The sequence below is a fragment of the Carassius auratus genome, chromosome 37 (genome assembly GCF_003368295.1).
Source record: "Carassius auratus strain Wakin chromosome 37, ASM336829v1, whole genome shotgun sequence".
NCBI lineage: Eukaryota > Metazoa > Chordata > Actinopteri > Cypriniformes > Cyprinidae > Carassius > Carassius auratus.
Genome location: NC_039279.1, coordinates 8,667,951 through 8,687,424, shown reverse-complemented (window position 1 = coordinate 8,687,424; position 19,474 = coordinate 8,667,951). Strand labels below are relative to the sequence as shown.

Sequence of the window (19,474 nt, the reverse complement as noted above, 5' to 3'; positions counted from 1 at the left end):
TGACAATGTCCATCCTTTTATGACTACAGTGAACCCATCTCCTGATAGCTACTTCCAGCAGGATAAAGCACCATGTCACAAAGCTCAAATCATCTCAGACTGGTTTCTTGAACATGACAATAATTTCACTTTACTCCAATGGCCTCCACAGTCACCAGATCTCAATCCAATAGAGCAGCTTTGGGATGTGGTGGAACGGGAGATTCACATCATAGATGTGCAGCTGACATATCTAAAGCAACTGTGTGATGCTATCACATCAATATGGACCAAAATCTCTGAGGAATGTTTCCAACACATTGTTGAATCTATGCCACGAAGAATTAAGGCAGTTCTAAAGTCAAAAAGGGGTCCAACCCGGTACTAGCAAGGTGTACCGTGGCCAGTGAGTGCGTGTATCTGTATCTGTACATATTTATGTATATGTGTGTGTGATTAAAAAAGTTCAAAAGGACAGCATATATTTAAAATAGAAATCTTTTGAAATATTGGAAATGTCTTTCTGACCTTTTGCTCGAATTAAAGTGTCTATGCTGAATAAACATATTAATATATTAAAAACAACACCACATATGTAGGCCTATACTATTTCTGTAATATATAATTATACAATTTATTTAACTAGATTTCATTTTATTTGAACTGATTATCTATTTTGCACTTTTTGACATTTAGGTAAAACTTGAGAAATAAAGAAAAGCAAAAACACATTTCCTTTTCATTGGAATGGGTTTTTATTCAGAGTAGGAAAGTTCTGTCACTGACACGTTATTGCAGTGTTGCATATCAATGTCATCAAATCTTGGTAAAAATATCCTATGGCAATAACTTCTTAAGGCCGATAGTGTTTCTATCACCAGTTGGTTGTAGATGGTTCTTCACTCAACTATGTACACAAGCATACGTTCACACTACATACAACAGTGATTCACAAGACTCAGCTAGCAGGACAGGGAATGACCCTCAATGTCAAAACATCCAAATTTAAAGGTGAAGTGTGTAGTTTCTGGGCCACCACATGGAATTGCAAAAAAATAATAGGTTTCATGCAATACTTCCCCCCTCTATTATCAGCCATCCAAACACACTCATGCCATTGGTTGAGCTAATGTTGCTGTAACAGGCTGGTTGTGATGCTCAAACAAACAGAGCAATGTGTTGAAATGTATTGATAGCGCCACCTATGAATGGCTGCTTACAGCTCTCTCTGTAAATTAAGACATTGATTCAACATTAAAAAATTACACCGATCACCTTTAAGTAAATAAATGCAAATTGAGCACCAGCAATCTGCATGAGTGTGAGTTTGTCAATCATGTTAAAGCAACTGTTAAGTTGCTTTTTACCTTGAAATTCTGCTACTACACTGACTTCTAATAAGGAGAATGGTTTGTTCATCTAGATTGTTGTCTATCCAGTGTAATTACAATAGTGAATTCCACTCACTTCACTGTAGGGGACTCTAAAGTCGCAAAATAGTTGCTTTATCTTTATCAGTGAAATTGTATGTTAATAAACAGCCATCCAGAGACTTTTAATTTGAATTATGGAAGTATGCATGCTCTGGTTTGAAAAAGGAAATCTTAATTTCCTTCACTTTGGAAAAAAGTCGAAGACAAAGGTGAAGTGGAAAATACTTTTTAACTATAAACAGCAGATTCAAAGACAAAATGTTGAGATTCAAAGTAAATCACACACAACACACACACACACACTTCTTGTGAAAATGAACTATGACTACGACGCACAAAAAAAGAAAAAGAAACCAAGCATACTGCAAAATAATACCTACTTTTTATGCTTCAAAACCATTCACACTCATCAGTTTGAATATTCAATAAATCAATAAATAACAGACATATAAATACACTAATACGGTATATACAGAAAACAGTTTTAAAAAGATCAGTATTGACCAGCCTTCATCTCTTTTACGGTGTCAAATGAAAATTCAGTAAACCAAGTGCATTTAGATGGATCTCTCTCACACGCACACGCACACACACGCACACATAAAAAGAACAGTAAAAACCATCAAGGACTTAAAAAATAACTCATACACAGTGAACTAGGGGTTCTCTTGCAATAAACAGTCCAAGAAATGGAAAACTTCTGCCTTGTTCTTCAATGCCTAGCCATTCGTCGTCCAGCTCAAGAAAACAAAAGGTGGATAATGACGGTAATTGCTACTTGAGGATCTGCTTCTGTGATTTCAATCTGGCACAACAGGAACTGAAGTGTTGTGACCACCTGGAGGCAGGTGAGGAGTGCTGAAGAACATCTATCCACCAAATGATAAGGAACTATTCAGGCAAAGGAAGGAGCGGACTGAAGTAACTCCTCCAAGGGCACTAAAGCACCAGGAGAAAGACGAGCAAAAAATATGGAATGTTCTTGTTCTCAAGTGCCAGAGATTTGAGATCCGGAGTGAAATCTGTTTCATTCAGCACTTTTTAGGTCCCCACGCAGATGTCTGTTTCGGAGCTATTCCAGTTCCGAACGTGGGGAACTCTTCGGCACTGCTCATGTCTGGTGCCTGAAAAAGAGCAAAAAGCAAATCGTTAACATGACGATGAGAGAGACAACATGAAATGAAGGTTTTACAGAGGTAAACTTTTAAACCTTGTTGCCTTGTGCATTCCAGGGGGCGTCCCGCACAACAAAACCTTTAGCCAGAGCTTTGTTATCCTCGTCATTTCCTCCTGCCCCCATCGTCTTTGAAGGAGGCTTCATATAAGATGCCATAGTCTCTGTCTCTGTGACGCTCAGCATCTAAGAGGAAAGATGAGCGAGTGAGAATGCAAAAGAATGGAAAACACAGGTGATGGATTTTATCGGTCTAGAAAGAATCATCTGCAGTTCTGCATTCCCAACTCACATATTCTTCTTCCAGGTTAAGTAGATGGTCAATGGCATTATCAACATTCTCTGGCAGTCCAGTAACAGTAACCTTGCTCAGGTCCTCAGAACCTGGCTGAGGAAACCGTATATCAACCTGAAATAAAAAAGATCATTATTAAGGATGATATAAACCAAATATATATTTATATAAGATATTGCCAATGATCTATGACAGAGAATTGTATAGATCAGTAGATAACAATAATTTCAATATGTATTTTTTATTAATAATAAGTATAAATTATTATTATTGTTAAAAGTATTTTTTTCTAATATTACTAACAACAACTAATAAATAAAACAACAACAACAACTACAACAATAACACTTTATTAGTTTATTATTTTATTATAAGAAATATTATTGGTGATGATTATTATTTTTTATAACAATAATTATTATTATTATGGTTGTTTTGATGATTCTTATATTATTATTATTATGGTGTTAAATATTATTGGTGATGTAATTACTATTTTTAATAATAATAATAATAATAAAGTAATAATAACACCTTGTGTGAAATTTAAGACCAAACCTGCAATGGAATTATGCATTATATCACACACACACACACACATATATATATATATATATATATATATAAACACACACACACACACACACACACACACACACACATATATATATAATATAATGTAAAAAGAAAACAAAATATCATTCCTGTCAAAAATGCTATTTATTATGATATACAGTGAACTTTTCATATCAGCAGACAATATCCCATACAAAATATCCCTGTGTAAAAACCACCAACCATTAATTATGAAGCAATACTTTCAGTTTTCTATCAGCTTTTTATATACTTAATCTTGTTTTTAATATTTACCCTACAATGTTATTTACCTTTTTAAATGGCAATATTTTTTAACATTATTAATACAACCTTATTGCATGCATCATCTTTCATGTCAAATTCTTACAATTGATCAGGAAATTCACCAATCAAATTAAATAATTTACAGTCCAAAATTACATCTGCAATATATAATGTTACAAGATTATTGTTTTAAATAAAATTTCTGAAAATATAAATAGGAAATGTTGAGGAAAAATGCATATTTTTAAACATGAGACTTAATCGCTTATAAGTGGTGTTGAGTCATTATTCATTCCGATTACTTTAAAACACTGAACAATACTTCTGTTCGGATCTTTTTTTAGAACTATTTTCATTTGTGAAAGAACAAAAGAATCAATACGGTGTCTAAAATGTAAGTAACTTAATATCTATTTGTTTGTTGAACTAAAAACAATGTACTGTAAATATTCAGCAAAACAGCTCACTTATGGTGAGATGGAACTACATCATGTTATCAATAAACTAAACAATTTGTATTTCTTTATGTGTGCCCTTACACTCATTTGATTTCTCTATGAAAGTGTCTTTCACAGAAATGGGCAACACGAGCCTCAACAACGAGTCGTTGATAACATAAATACATTATCCATCATTAATCGCTGTTTCAGCTTAATGTTATAAAATCAGAAGAATCATTTTAACGTTTTTGATGCTTCACTAGTTTTTTTTGTCACTAGTCTTTATCAGGCTATTTATCCAGTTGGGGAGAAGTAAAATTATTGAACCATTTTCAGTAACTAGCATTAAACTACCTAGAAGGCTAACAGGTGTTCAACTGGATTCTGCTACTGCAATTTTCTCTGATGACGTTCAGTCTGTCCAATAATTGTAAACCAGGTGTGCCTCACATGTCCTGAAGATGTGAAGCTGCAGGCTTTTTGATCACCCCCTGGTGGGTGGCTGCAGTACAGGCCATAAACCCCATCCTCTCCTTATAAATGAATGGGACTTGAATAAAAAAAAATTACACTTCCAATACAATTTTCTGAAAAATGGGTTTGGTCATTTAAGGTAGTTGTTATCACACTGATATAGGTTCAATTGTTTGTTTTTGTGATGTTTGTTTTTAGATAGTAATTTGATGCTATAAAAATGGGGCGTGTCATTATGGTTGATTGGGTCTACGGGAATTTGATACCGTGGCTCCACTTAACGACAATACTACGTGGACTCTGGCTCCAAAAGAATCTCTCTGCGCTGACTCTGGCTCCAAATGAATCTCTACTGTGCAGACTCTGGCTTCAAACGAATCTCTACTGCATGGACTCTGGCTCCAAACGAATCTCTACTGCACGGACTCTGGCTCCAAACGAATCTCTCTGCGTGGACTCTGGCTCCAAACGAATCTCTACTGCACGGACTCTGGCTCCAAACAAATCTCTCTGTGTGGACTCTGGCTTTAAACGAATCTTTCTGCACGGACTCTGGCTCCAAACGAATCTCTCTGCGCAGACTCTGGCTCCAAACGAATTTCTACTGTGCGGACTCTGGCTCCAAACAATCTCTCTGCGTGGATTCTGACTCCAAACGAATCTCTCTGCGCGGACTCTGGCTCCAAACGAATCTCTAACTGCACTGACTCTGGCTCCAAACAAATCTCTCTGTGTGGACTCTGGCTTTAAACGAATCTCTCTACGCGGACTCTGGCTCCAAACGAATCTCTACTGTGCAGACTCTGGCTCCAAACGAATCTCTCTGCACGGACTCTGGCTCCACACTAATCTTTCTGCACGGACTCTGGCTCCAAACGAATCTTGCTGCACAGACTCTGGCTCCAAACGAATCTTTCTGCACGGACTCTGGCTCCAAACGAATCTCTCAGCGCGGACTCTGGCTCCAAACGAATTTCTACTGTGCGGACTCTTGCTCCAAACAATCTCTCTGCGCGGACTCTGACTCCAAACGAATCTCTCTGCGCGGACTCTGGCTCCAAACGAATCTCTACTGTGTGGACTCTGGCTCCAAATGAATCCCTTTGCGCGGACTCTTGCTCCAAACGAATCTCTCTGTGTGGACTCTGGCTCCAAACGAATCTCTTTGATCAGACTCTGGCTCCAAACGAATCTCTCTGTGCAGACTCTGGCTCCAAACGAATCTCTACTGCACGGACTCTGGCTCCAAACGAATCTCTACTGCACGGACTCTGGCTCCAAACGAATCTCTACTGCACGGACTCTGGCTCCAAATGAATCTCTACTGCACGGACTCTGGCTCCAAACGAATCTCTACTGCACGGACTCTGGCTCCAAATGAATCTCTACTGCACGGACTCTGGCTCCAAACGAATCTCTACTGCACGGACTCTGGCTCCAAATGAATCTCTACTGCACGGACTCTGGCTCCAAATGAATCTCTACTGCATGGACTCTGGCTCCAAACAATCTCTCTGTGCAGACTCTGGCTTACTGGCGTAATTTACTCAAGATGGCAGCAGCCATACTAAGATGCTTTCGCTTCACTTTTCACGTCCATCTTTTTTTTTTACATTCTATGTTGTAAACAGTCACCAGTTCCATCAAATTGTTAAAACTTTTTGCAGGAAAGTGACCAAAAATATTTAAGACCTATCAAATCTGAAGACATTTTATGACTTTTTAAGGACCCGCCACCCTGATAATATTATTATTATGATTATAATGTTACATTTTATGACTATGTGCTGCAAAATTTCTAAAAATACATTTAATAATGAATAATAACGATCATCGTTATTTTTACTATGCTAAATATCATGACTAATTTAGATGTTGATATAGTTTTATCACTATCGACAAATATGTGAAGTATTCTTACTTTGAACTCCTCCATGAGTTTCCGAATGGCTTTGCCGCGTGCTCCGATGATGCGTGCGTGGACCCGCCGGTCCAGCCGGATGTCCTCACTCACCATATCCTGCAGTGCTGCCACAAGCTGCTCTATAGCTGCCCTGGCCTCGTTAGCATTCCTCTCATAACCCGAGATTATAATTACATCCTACAGGAAGACAGAGTCGCGTGAAAAAGGCTGACATTACAAAGACAAGCAGGATGACAGGTATGAAAGGTATGAGCTACTTTAACCAGTTTGGGTTAAAGATTGAGGAAATGCCCTTGCGAAAACATACCTGCTGCTCATCACCTTTGTCAGGGAACTGCACATTGACATCATAATCTTTGCGTATTTGAGAGATGACGGCTCCTTTGCGGCCTATAATTTTGGGGTGATATTTTGGGTCTACTGAGAGTGTCACCTTATAGCTTCGTAAGGCCTACAAACAGACAAAAAAACAATATATTCTATTGCAAGAAGTAAATCTCAGATTGTATAGAAAAATTTTGTTGTAACAGCATGTTCTCTAATGTCAGCAGAGAGGTGTTGAGAAGAAGTTGTACCCGATCTTCCTGCTCGGCCTGCAGCTCCTTGACTCTCTGCAGCAGTCCCTGTTTGGCCCGCTCCACACTGGCCACCTGTCCTGTGATCTTTATGATATCTGATTGTTGCTCAGGCTGAGGAACCCAAATGTTCACCTGTACAGCACATGACAGTACACAAATTAAAACTGTTATTCAGTAAGGATGCATTAGATTGATCACAAATGAAATAGAAAACAGTTCTTTTAAATTGAAAAAAATATTTGACAATATTACAGTCTTTACGGTATTTTTGATCAAATAAATGCAGCCTTGGTGAGCATCAGAGACTCCTTTAACTTTTGAACAGTAGTACAAATACAATGTCAAAATGTCTCTACCTCATAGTCCTCCATCATTTTCCTTATTCCAGCTCCTTTCTGTCCTATGATGTAACGATGAAGGTCATAGGAAACCTCAACATCAATCGTCACAGGAACTAAAGCCTCGAATTCAAAATGGGATAAAAGAGAATGAAAACCAATACACCATAAGACTAAAAAGACTGCTAGAATTTCCAGAATTCCTTACAAGTAAAGCTGCACGGGCCATCTCGCACTTTTCGGCCCGTCCCGTCACAATGATGATATCGCACTTCCGAGGAATGAGATTCGTATCCCCGTTCTCTTGAGATGCAGCTTCCTGAGCTGCAAGCCACAAACACAACAAACAACATAGCTCGTAAATATTCTTTTCATCAATAGATAGGACGAAAGAAATATCTGAACTAATTTGAGTGTAAGGGAAGAGACCTGCAGACTCATCTCTGTCTGGAAATTTGATCTGAACTTCATGTTCCCGTGTAATTTGTTGTATTTTGCAGCCTTTGGGTCCCATGATGGCTCTGTGGTAACGCTGAGGAATCAACACCTCCACATTCACCTGTGATTCCTGATGACACATTAGCAGATAATGACAATCAGAAATCATTCTAACATGCTTTCTAATATTTTTGTGGAAACCATGATACATTTTTTCCCCCAGAAATCTCTGATGAACAGAAAGTTCAAAAGAGCAGAAGTTATTTGGAATATATATTTTTAAAGTGTACATTACTGTCACTTTTGATCAATTAATTACTAATTACCAGAGTAACCCCAAACTGCAAAACAGTAATGTACCGTATTTTTTGGACTATAAGTCGCACCTGAGTATAAGTCGCATCAGTCCAAAAATACGTCATGACGAGGAAAAAAACATATATAAGTCGCACCGGACTATAAGTCGCATTTATTTACAACCAAGAACCAAGAGTTCACATTACCGTCTACAGCTGCAAGAGGGCGCTCTATTCTGCTCAGTGGTAGACTACAGGAGCACTGAGCATCATAGAGTGCCCTCTCGCGGCTGTAGACGGTAACGTGAACTCTTGGTTCATTTCTCTTGGTTCATGTCAAATAGATTTTGATAAATAAGTCGCACCTGACTATAAGTCGCAGGACCAGCCAAACTATGAACAAAAAGTGCGACTTATAGTCCAGAAAATACGGTATATACTTTTCATGGTGGACAAGTCACTGCAATATGTATACATGGACTGGATTTGGAACTCACAAGATCTTGAACAATCTCCTGAATGCGTTTCTTGGCAGCGTCAACACACTCTCTGGGTCCTTTGAGAGTGATATTGTCACTCTGTGTGCCCGTGCGAGGGAAGCTAACAGCTACACCGCCATACTCCTCCGCCAACTCTCTCAACACCTGCCCTCTCCGACAGACGAAGTGACGGTGATGCCGGGGGTCCACGACCAGACTGTCCTCTATCACATCATCCTGAAATAAAAGCACAGATGAGGAGGTGCATTCAAAGAAACACTAACTCAAATGCTTTTACGTTTTTTTCTGTCATACCAGATTTTTTATGAGGGTCTCCAGCTCTTTTTGGGCAAGCCATACAGCCTCCTCTTTACCCATGATGGTAATGTGCTCCTGTTCTGGCTCATCTGGTGATGGGAAGATGATTCGTGCGCCGGTTCGATCCCGTACCCGTCGGATATTAGCTCCTCCTTTGCCTATCAGGAACTTGTGATACTCTGGCTTTGCCAGGATCTCCACTGAGAAGTTGTTGACTTGCTGATGGGACAAAAAAAAAAAACTTGACTCCAAACTTTGAAAAGTAGTTTTCTGCACTGCTGTCTTTTTTGCTTTTTTTTTGCTTTAGATCTTCTCTCATTACTGACCTTCTCCTCCGCCAACTGCAGCAGTTGTTTCTTGGCTCTCTCCACCTCCTCTGCAGGACCTCGGATAGTGACCTTGTCCAGCCCTGAGCCCTCCGCAGGAAAGTGGATGTGAACACCCCCACACTCTTCCATCACAGAGCGCACCAGACTGCCCTTGGATCCAATCAGAGAGTTGTGCAGCTTGGCTGGGATGGAAACCTCAGCCTCCTTCAGGTTGGCCTGGGAGAGTTGAAAAATCAAGAGAGAACGTGTGAGAGAAGATAAACGTAGAGCATTGAGAATTACACCCATAACACATTCCCTAGCTTCCTGTTTCTCTCACCAGCTCTCTCTGAATGGCGAGGATCCGATCTCGTGCGGCTTCACAGCTGCTCTTCTTACCAGTTATTACAATCATCTCCGAGTTGCTGTTCTCCATTGGGAGATCAATCTTGGTGTTGGTCTCCTCACGTATCTATATAGATTTACACAGCAACAAAAATGTATCTCACTGAAAACAAAACAACTAAATTAGAACATTATTTAAAAAAATAAATAAACTGTACTGTGATTATTTCTTCAGATACTGAATGTTATTTTTTTATATTTGGTGGCCACACCACAATACTCCACCACCAATGCTTTTAGTGCTTTTATGGTCCTTTTTCCCTAAATTTCTCATTATGAGCAATAGTTTGTATTGTTTACTAGAACCAAAATTGTTATATAAAGCTGAACTAAAATAATGTATAAATTAGTGCTGTAAATTTTCCTTTAATTATTCATAATTACTTGCATATGAATATATTTATATTGTTATAATTTCATATTGAATCTCAGACACTGGGCGCTAGAGGCTGACTCCAAAAGGGAGTAAATCCCATAGACTCCCCATGTTAAAATGCCAAATTTACAGCAGAACAGTTTACAGTCTAGTACAAAAAAAGATTTTGGTCTATATAGCTAATTTTGCCCTTCATGACAACTGTGAGGGAGGTAAATTTTTTTTATAAATCATCCGTTTAAATTTTATTAAACCTTAAAGTTCTGCATAATTAAGGGCGTGGCCACTTGAGTGACAGGTGGATTGCTGCTGCTGGCACCGCTGTTAAGGTAGGAGGGTGTGGCTTCAGCAACCAGCTCCCGCCTTTTTGCCAATTTTTTTTCCCGCCATCTTGGCCGCTCCGCCCACTTTGATCTTCAAAAATGCTCTTCAGAAAACTCTGAGTGATGTCACGGACACTACGTCCATGTTTTTATACAGTCTATGTTCTTATTGTGCTTGATAGTGTGTTTATATTGTCTAATGTAACATTACCCAAAGTATGCCAGGAAAACAATGGAAACTGCATTATTTTCCTTGAATATTTTTTAACTTCAACTAACTGAGATTAAAAGCAATATTAATTTTTGGACTGAATATGTCAGCTTTACAAAAAAAAAAAAAAAAAACAATAGCTGTCTTTGTCTCCTCACCTTTTTGATGTTGGCTCCTCCTTTGCCAATGATGTTTTTGTGGAACTGCTTGTGGATGGGTACAGAAATTGAGAAGCTGCTCTCAACCTAATAACATAAACATAATTATCATTAAAAAACATAATATAAAAAAACACTAAACCTCAATGCCATTCAAAGACTTAACTTCCCAGCTGTTCAACAGATGATTTGACTTTAAAACAAAATGCGCTTTAACTACAATAGCACTGGAGGAAGTTGCCATCCGTAGGCTGAGTATGATAATTTCATAGCTGTCTGATCTCATATAACAGCTGCTCTTTTTGTGACCTTGCATTAGTCACGAAGCAAATGTAATTTGAGAGCAGGAAGGAATCAAGAGGAAATCACTCAGAAATGTACCAGCTCAGCGATGAGTTTCTGCAGAAACTTTGCACATTTCTCCACTTCGTTTTTAGGCCCTCTGAGCTGTACTATGTCACTTTTCTGTTGCTGGTCTGGAAAGATGATAATGACCTGTGGAAATGAAACCATCTGTATGAAATCATCTTTCATGTAACGTGATGAATGTGCAGCAGAATATAGATATTGGTGTGTTTAACAAAATGAAGCAGTGAGCACCTCAGGGAACTTGTCCCGTACTTCTTTGATCTTCTCTCCTTTCTGTCCAATGATGGCGCGGTGAAACTTCTGCTCTATTATCAGGTCTTTTGTGCGTTCATTTTCCTGAAGTATCAAACATGCCAGAAAATGACATCTTAAACCATGCGAGCTTCATAATGTCATAAGAGTGTTTTCCATAAAGTACGTCTCACCATACGTTGGGCCATGTCCATCAGTTCCTTGCGAGCGAGCTGTACTCCCTGAGGATCACCCTCAATACGAACCAGCCCACAGCGCTCTGAGTCCTGAGGAATCCGCACTGATACCTTATACTGCTCTTTTATCCGATTTACTGGGAAAAGCACCAAATAATTCATTAATCTGCTCTGTTCACTAAACGAATGAACTTTACTGTAACAAATATAATCTTGATAATTCAAAGGTCTCATAATCAGATTAAGTGTGCAACACAGTCGTTCATTTCTCCCAGGTTCTGTGGCAGTCGCAACACACAAACTGTTGCATACTGACATTGTGCTCTGCTTGTAATCAAATAATGTGTAAAACCACAATTTGACTATTTGAACATTACTCTTCTATCTGTGCTATGATTGGTTTCTATCCAGACATCCAAAACATGACTAAAGTTTCAGACTAAGCACTCCATAAAGGGTTTAGACCTACTGTTGGCCCCGTTTTTGCCAATGAGATGTCTGTGAAAACGGTGGTCAATGTTAATCTCGGCATAGTCCATTCTTGCCATCTGGAGGGAGGAAAAGAAAACACTTGAGGACTATACCTAAACTGTTTCTATTCCACAAATGCAGAAACCTGAAGAACGAACCATAACTGAAATTTGACAGATACGAAGCAACCATTTTTAGCAACCAGATGTCCCATTCGATCTTCGTTTTTAAACAACAACAGCAAAAAGCCTGATAGTAAGAGATCTGCTGGGTTCTGTTACCAGGTCTTTTATGATCTCCTGTATCTGAGCCTGGGCTTGTTCCACCTCCTCCGTCGGTCCCTCCAGACTGATACGTTCCTCTCCATCAGTAAACTCTATATGCACCTGATGATGACAAACAGCCACATTTTATCCAACACCAGTAATACCCCACTCATGAATATTTGAAGCTTTCATGTATCTTGAAAAAGGTGGTTGCTAACAAATGGCTTAATAGGACTATAGAGGTTGAATGAGACATCAAAGAACATCACACTATACAGGTAAACTCATCTACTCATGGTGTTGTGTTTCTACTTGCACTCGTGAATATTCTAACTCAAACTTTTAAACGTGAAGATTTTAAATAAAGTTTGAAAGAGTTGACAGAAGCTTACTGGTGATGACACTGAAATGTAGTATGTTTATAGCATTGTACTTCTGACGATTGTATTTAGGCTTTAAAATGAATACGATCTTGACACTAAATGTAGGAATCATACACTTTTGTTGGTCACAGAGCTTATTCTCTGAAATAATCTGAAAGGCAATGTAAAAATCCAGCACTCCTCATTTCAGAACAGACTTCTCATTTCAATTCTCTATACCTTAGGCAGCTGCTGAGTAATGCGACTGATGTTTTGTCCTTTTTTGCCAATGATGAAACGATGGAGCCAAGCCGGAGCAATCACTTCCACCACGATCACACTTTTAGCCTGCAAAACACACAGGTGCAATGTAAAAAAGCTGCTTTTGCATGCATTCTTGTTGAAAATAAGGCCATACAATGGCAAAACTGACCTTGGCGTACACCTGCGTGAGAGCCGGACCCAGCTTGTCCGGTTCTCCTCTGAGGATGATGGTCTCAGATGCAGAGTCCAGAGGGGGCATCTCCACAGACACACCAGTATTCTCCAGGATTTCCTGCAGGGTGTTGCCTTTGGGGCCTACTATGTACTTATGTTGTGACTTCTTCACCTCCACTGAGATCGTGGTTGTTTTTCGTTTCTGCTTGTGCAAATTCAGAAGGAGGTCAGGAAATGTCACGAGATGCATGTTTTTGAAATACAAAGACTGCCTTTATTTGAAAAATACACTAAAAATCCAAATATTGTGAAATAGCGGTTTCCTATATTGTGTTGCTTAATATGTTTGTGGAAACTGTGATACTATTTTTTTGTATCGAACAGGATTCTTTAATGAATTGAATGTCTTTGTTGTCACTTATGATCATTAAGTGTCCTTGCTTAATATAGGTATTAATTTCTTAGAATTTTTTTTTTTTAACAAATTCTCACCTTCTCTTCATAGATGACCCGGATGCGGGTAATCGCCATGGCAACTGCCTCCTTCTCGCCGGTAATGACAATCTCATCTTTGGGAACGCTGGGTGGCGGGATGCTAATACGAGCTCCGGTCTCTTGACTGAGTTCTTGAACGAGTCGATTATATGCACCAGCGATGAACGGATGAAAAGCCTTCTCAAAAGACAAACGTTCCACGGCCCGTTTATCCTAAAACAAACAGTGAAGTCATAGTGAGGCTCAGTTAGAAATGAAACACAAAGCCTCATCTCATCTAGCGTTAAAGATTACCTGCTCAGCAGAGATGAGCTGGATTTCATGGCGAGCTTTCTCTATGCCATCCTTGGTGCCGGTGATGCGGATGTTGGCGTTGGGATCGTCAGATCGGGGGATGGCGATCTTGGTGGCTGTTTTCAGCTCCAGCTCCTGCAACTTCTCCCCATTCTTTCCGATCACAAACCGATGATGTTCTTTCGGAATAAGCACAGTCGCTGAAGCCTGAGAAGTTCATTATTGAAATACAACTTTTAAAACGGAGAAAAAATTAATTGACTACGAAATGCAAGACTCAAACGAGCACCTGAGTCTGCAGTCGGGCCACAATCTCCTTCCTGGCTTTCATAACCGAATCCAGTTTTCCAGTCACCATGATGGAGAGGCCTTGGTCCTTAGCAAGGGAGAGTTCGATATGTGCCCCAGTCTTATGCATGATATCCAGGCACACTTTCGCCTCCTCACCTTCACCAAATTGACTGTTGTCTTTATACCGCCGCTCCTCCAAAGGGACATGGAACACCTTAAGGTGCAAAGGGTGAGGAAGTTTGACAGGCCCTCAGTAACAATGAAAAGATATGGTGGCTTGACAAGCAGCTTACCCGGGGGCCATTTACACGAAAACGTTTTCAGTCATAAATGGGAAACTTTTTATGTGTTTTGCCTGTTCGTTTACATAACAACTGCGTTTTGGGGGACTGAAAACACATATTTTTGACACCACCATTATCATTTCCGTTTCAACACCCAAGACAGGAATCTTTGAAAACACTGAAGACATGCGTGTGTGTAGTATGTGTTAGGTATGTAGACATGCGCAGTGTGTGTCGATTTTAAAAGGCAAGTGCAAACAAACATACACAACAACGGTGGAGTACATGGTACTGGTGTTGCTGCTCATGATCTTGTTAACGTTTCCTTAGCAAAGTGTGGATTTACTTCACCAATATTACAACCAACAGCGGAGACACATCACATACAACATAAAATTGTCACTTCTCTACAGGTACTGTTTACTAACAAGTAGGGGTGCGCGATAAATATCGTCTGATAATTAATGCGCATCTCATCAGTAAAGCCAGTTCTCTAATCAGTGGTAAATTCCATCAGGTGGTGTGATATCACATAGAGCAGCTTTTACTTCACGGAGCCGTTGTTAACCGACTAGCTGCGCAAATCCACGTTCATTATCAGCGTTTATTTGCGCAGCTAGTCAGTTAACACCGGCTCTGTGTAGTAACAGCTGCTCTATGTGAAATCACGCACCTGATGGAATTTACTGCTGATTAGAGAACCGGCTTTACTGATGAGATGCGCATTAATTATCGGACGATATTTATCGCGCAACCCTACTAACAAGGTGACAGCGCCACCTACTGGCCTGGCATACTTAATACAGCATTTTTAGACGTTTTCGCAGATATGTGTAAATGCAGATCGCTTTGAAAATGTTGTCGTGTATAAATAAAAAAAATTAAAAACACAGGGGAAAAATGTTTCCGTTTTTGACAACATGGTTGTTGTGTAAACGTAGCCTCGGACTGAAAAAACCTTCTATAGAGGATTATATATATGTTACCTGAGTGATAACGGAGGCTTTGATGGGTCGGATTTTGCTCCAGGCACCTGCCGGCTCACCGCTCTTCTCACCTGGAGTGCCCTTGTCCGGCAAAGGTGGAAAGGCTTCCAGATAGGTTGGTATATATGCTTCGTCTTCTGGTCCTCTACCTATTCACAGACAATAAGAAAAAGAACTGTAAAATGTACACAACAACTTTTCTTTGAATTATTACCTCTGCTGTCACTGTCAAAGATCATTGTGACACACTGACAACTAGCAAACAGCATGAGTGTTCACCCATCAGGGATGTGTTCGAAATCAAAGAGATGTGTCTAATACTACCTTTAAAACTGTTCCTGTGTCAATTCATTAGTTTATATTATCTTTGCCGCTACTTATTAAGTATACTAATATTTGTACTAGCATCTTTGAATTCATTGTTACATCTATTCCTGCCATGACAAAAAATAAAAAATAAAATCATATGTATTTTTGTAGAAGAATAGTTTCACCCCTAATTCTGCCACAGTCATCATACCCGTGATCTCACTGTCCTTCAAGCCACTGCGGTGCTCCGCAAAACTCTCCTGAGTCAACACTGCCACAGAGCTCATGTTTCAAGACCTGATCCGCTATCCTGCAGAGAGCAGGAGGAAGAGGAGGGACATGTGGAGAGAAAATACAGACAAACATAAATATAACAGCAGAGAATATCTAGGCCAAACACACAGCCTTCAATAAAACTAACTGAAAGAGCATAGCAGTAATAGACTTCTTTCATCTGAGTGATGCTGAGCTCTATTCTCAGCGGTTTCAGCAGCCCAGCAGGGCCCCGGCACACACTGTCATCTCCCTGAGCCCAGCAGCATCTCTCTCCACCTGAGCTCTCCAATTAAAGATGCTGCAGCTGTGAAATCTGACGAAAAGCATCGTGTGAGCTTGACTAATGTAACAATTATTGATCGTTGTTTAAAATGATAGGCTAACTGTTTAAACTTGTTAAATCTTTTAGATGCCAAGGACACCCAAATATCATCATATTTGTCCAAGGGACCCTAATCTAAAATTTCAAATGCATTCTTGTATAATTTAATTTCAATATTGTTTAAAAAATAATTAGGTGTCTCATTAATACATATTTTTAATGTAATATTTATTTAGTAACTTAAATATTTTAACCACGTTTTTACTCATTTAATCAAACTTATTTTAATCAAATTTGTTTTTATTTAAACTAAAATAAATAAATGAAAAAAATAAACACATTTTTTACTTTAATCTAATTTTTACATTATTTTTCTTTAAACTTCCATGGACCCCCAGCACTCCTTTGCAGCCCCCTGGGGGCCCCCAACACCAGATTGAAAACATCTGGTCTAAACCAGTGGAACTGTAAAGAAGAAAGATGTGACGATGAAAATTATTATACACACACACACACACACACACACACACACACACACACACACACACACACACACATATAATTTTACATTTACATTTAGAAGACACTTTTATCCCAAGTGACTCACAAATGAGGACAATGGAAGCAATCTATCTATCTATCTATCTATCTATCTATCTACTGTATCTTCTTACACTTAAAGTCACAATTTCTGTAAACAGTTTTCTGAAATTTTCACTGCAGCTTATACACTGCGCATGTGCATTAAAAACAAGCTCTATTAAATTATGTAAATGCATGCAAAATTCTCATTTATCAAATATGCTTATCAGCTTAATATCATAATCATGCCAAAGCCAGAGATTTTAACCCACCTGCAAAGGGTCGAAAACCAGAAAGTCCGTCCAGGTGGATCCTACTGAGAGCTGTTCAGTGTTGGTCTGTTTGTTCAGCCCTATGTGGGTGAGGTTAGCAAAGAGGGTTTGTAACCAGCCTTATGATAACATACACAGCATAAAAAAAAAACATATTGTGGCAAGCCCTCTGAGGTTGACTGGGGAGGGGGCCGAGTCACAGTGGTCTGTCCTGTGGGAGGCAATAGCTAGATGTGGTGCTAAGGATAGGCTCCACTTCACTCTCAGGTGACTAGGTATCTAATTGGTGTGTGGGTGTTTGTGCTTACTGTAATGTGTTGGCAAAAATACACACACGCATTGTATTTACACATGGGATTGAAACATTTTACACATATTCATCTTAACACTCATTGAGACAGCAAACTGCCCATGTAGTAGAATAATACATGTAATAAAACAGATATGGGCTAAATAGGCTTGCCAATATTATCTAATATTATGAGGATCTGATTGCCGAGTGTTACTTTGTCTGCTTTTGCAGTGATAAATTTGTAGGGAAAAATGCCTTGTATACTAAGGTTTTCACAGCTTTTAAGTCTTGAGGGACCTATGCAGTCCACAAATATATATATTTTTTTTTACAAAACTTGCATGTTCAGTACCAAAACAAACAACAACACAAACAATTATCGAGATCTCCTGTCTATTTGCATACTGTATAACATGCATATATCATGCAGAATCCATATAATCTGCAAGCTCAGTGCAGTGTAAACAAATACTGGAGCAGGCTAACAACACTGCCTGACATATTACAGCGCGTTAGGCAATAAAAACGGCTGTTAAAACCTCGATTAGCAAAGTGAGGGAGAAATACATTCGGTATCGTGGTGATAGTCTTGGTAGTAAATGTTCTAGACTGCAGAATATATATTCAGGATATCTGAGTTTAGCTGGCCAGCTAATCTGCTAACGTTACATGTAACAGCTCGTTAGCTACAGAGCTTCTGTCTTTTTCTGCTTTAAATACGATAACGTTAATCTGATTGCACAAAACGCGGATGTGTACATTCAGTCAACAAAACGTTGCGATTTGAAGCACGTCTACGGAAACAAAAGCAACTGATCACCTTATCAGACGGAAAAGCCTAGCCGCTGGTCCGCTGACAGTAAACACTGCTGCCGAGAATCGACTCTCCAATTGAATCGAATCTTTGATTCATGAGATATCTGTAATGATTCAGAGATATTCTTTTTATGTTTTAATATTTTTTGTGTTTTTGTTTATCTATGTTTTAATTATATTTTATGTCGTAATCAATGTTGCATTTAGGGAAACAGATCATTATTTTATTAAAAACTATTTTGAATCGTAAATTATTGGTAGGTGTATAAATGCTGTTGGATTGTACTGGATACTGGGCAAACCGACAAAGTAACGATAGTTTGCTTTAGATGTATTTGTCTCTTCACATATAGAGAATATAATAGGGCACAGAATATGGGTTTAAACTTTATCTGTAGATATAGACCTACTTTTAAAGTACAGTACGTAGTTTTATAGTTTTGCTACATCACTAAATTTTTTACTTTTCGGAGTGCTGTTTTCTGGTTTATCACGAATCAAAGACTGTATAAAAACAGAGTGGAATGAGTGAAAAAAAAAATATATATATATATATTTTCCCGGTTGTATATTTTCGAAAGACTTAAAGTAAATCTTGTATCCTTAGTAAAATATTAGATTTTTTCCCCTCACCAATACAAATTGTGATTCGATTCGGGAAGAAAACAATATAAATGTAGAGTAATTTAGATAAGTAAATTCAGGGTTTCCAAACGCAGTCTCCGCCTGCTTTTCAAAATAAAAGACTGTTCAAGACGTTATTAATTAGAACTATACACGAACTTTATTAATTAGAACTCAAAAATACAAAATACAACTTTATGATTTTTTTTTTCAAAACAAGAGACTGTCTTTTCAAGAACGATATTTTTCAGCAATTATGTTCTTACGGTATAGGTATGCTATATTTCATAAATTCTCTGTTATTTTTTTTAGGTTTATTAACCCGTTGTTCATAGTAAATTGATGACCATTTCGTAACTTAATGATTTCAGGTTTTACTGTGCTTGATTCCTATAAACCTGACACACACACACAAACACACACACGCAAAGAGTCTCCGCTGGGTGGCAGCTAAAGGAGGATGTGCACAGGCAGAAATGGGAAAGGGTA

At 38.8% G+C, this 19,474-nt stretch overlaps 1 protein-coding gene across 1 annotated transcript; it reads right to left on the bottom strand.

Annotated features, from left to right (window-relative positions):
- Nucleotides 1–1,047: 1,047 nt before the first annotated feature.
- Nucleotides 1,048–18,434, bottom strand: LOC113056088 (vigilin-like). Its single transcript, XM_026222576.1, has 28 exons — nt 18,366–18,434; nt 17,254–17,333; nt 16,013–16,111; nt 15,493–15,641; nt 14,221–14,436; nt 13,932–14,138; nt 13,635–13,850; nt 13,138–13,344; nt 12,945–13,052; nt 12,358–12,462; nt 12,075–12,153; nt 11,603–11,742; nt 11,409–11,513; nt 11,190–11,303; nt 10,809–10,895; nt 9,676–9,807; nt 9,354–9,572; nt 9,025–9,246; nt 8,728–8,946; nt 7,926–8,064; nt 7,705–7,820; nt 7,515–7,619; nt 7,156–7,290; nt 6,888–7,031; nt 6,578–6,757; nt 2,879–2,995; nt 2,623–2,772; nt 1,048–2,536 (listed from the first exon to the last, which is right to left on the bottom strand). Exons 3-28 carry the CDS (start codon nt 16,086–16,088, stop codon nt 2,444–2,446), a joined length of 3,780 nt encoding a protein of 1,259 aa, XP_026078361.1. The 5' UTR covers nt 16,089–16,111; nt 17,254–17,333; nt 18,366–18,434; the 3' UTR covers nt 1,048–2,443.
- Nucleotides 18,435–19,474: the final 1,040 nt, after the last annotated feature.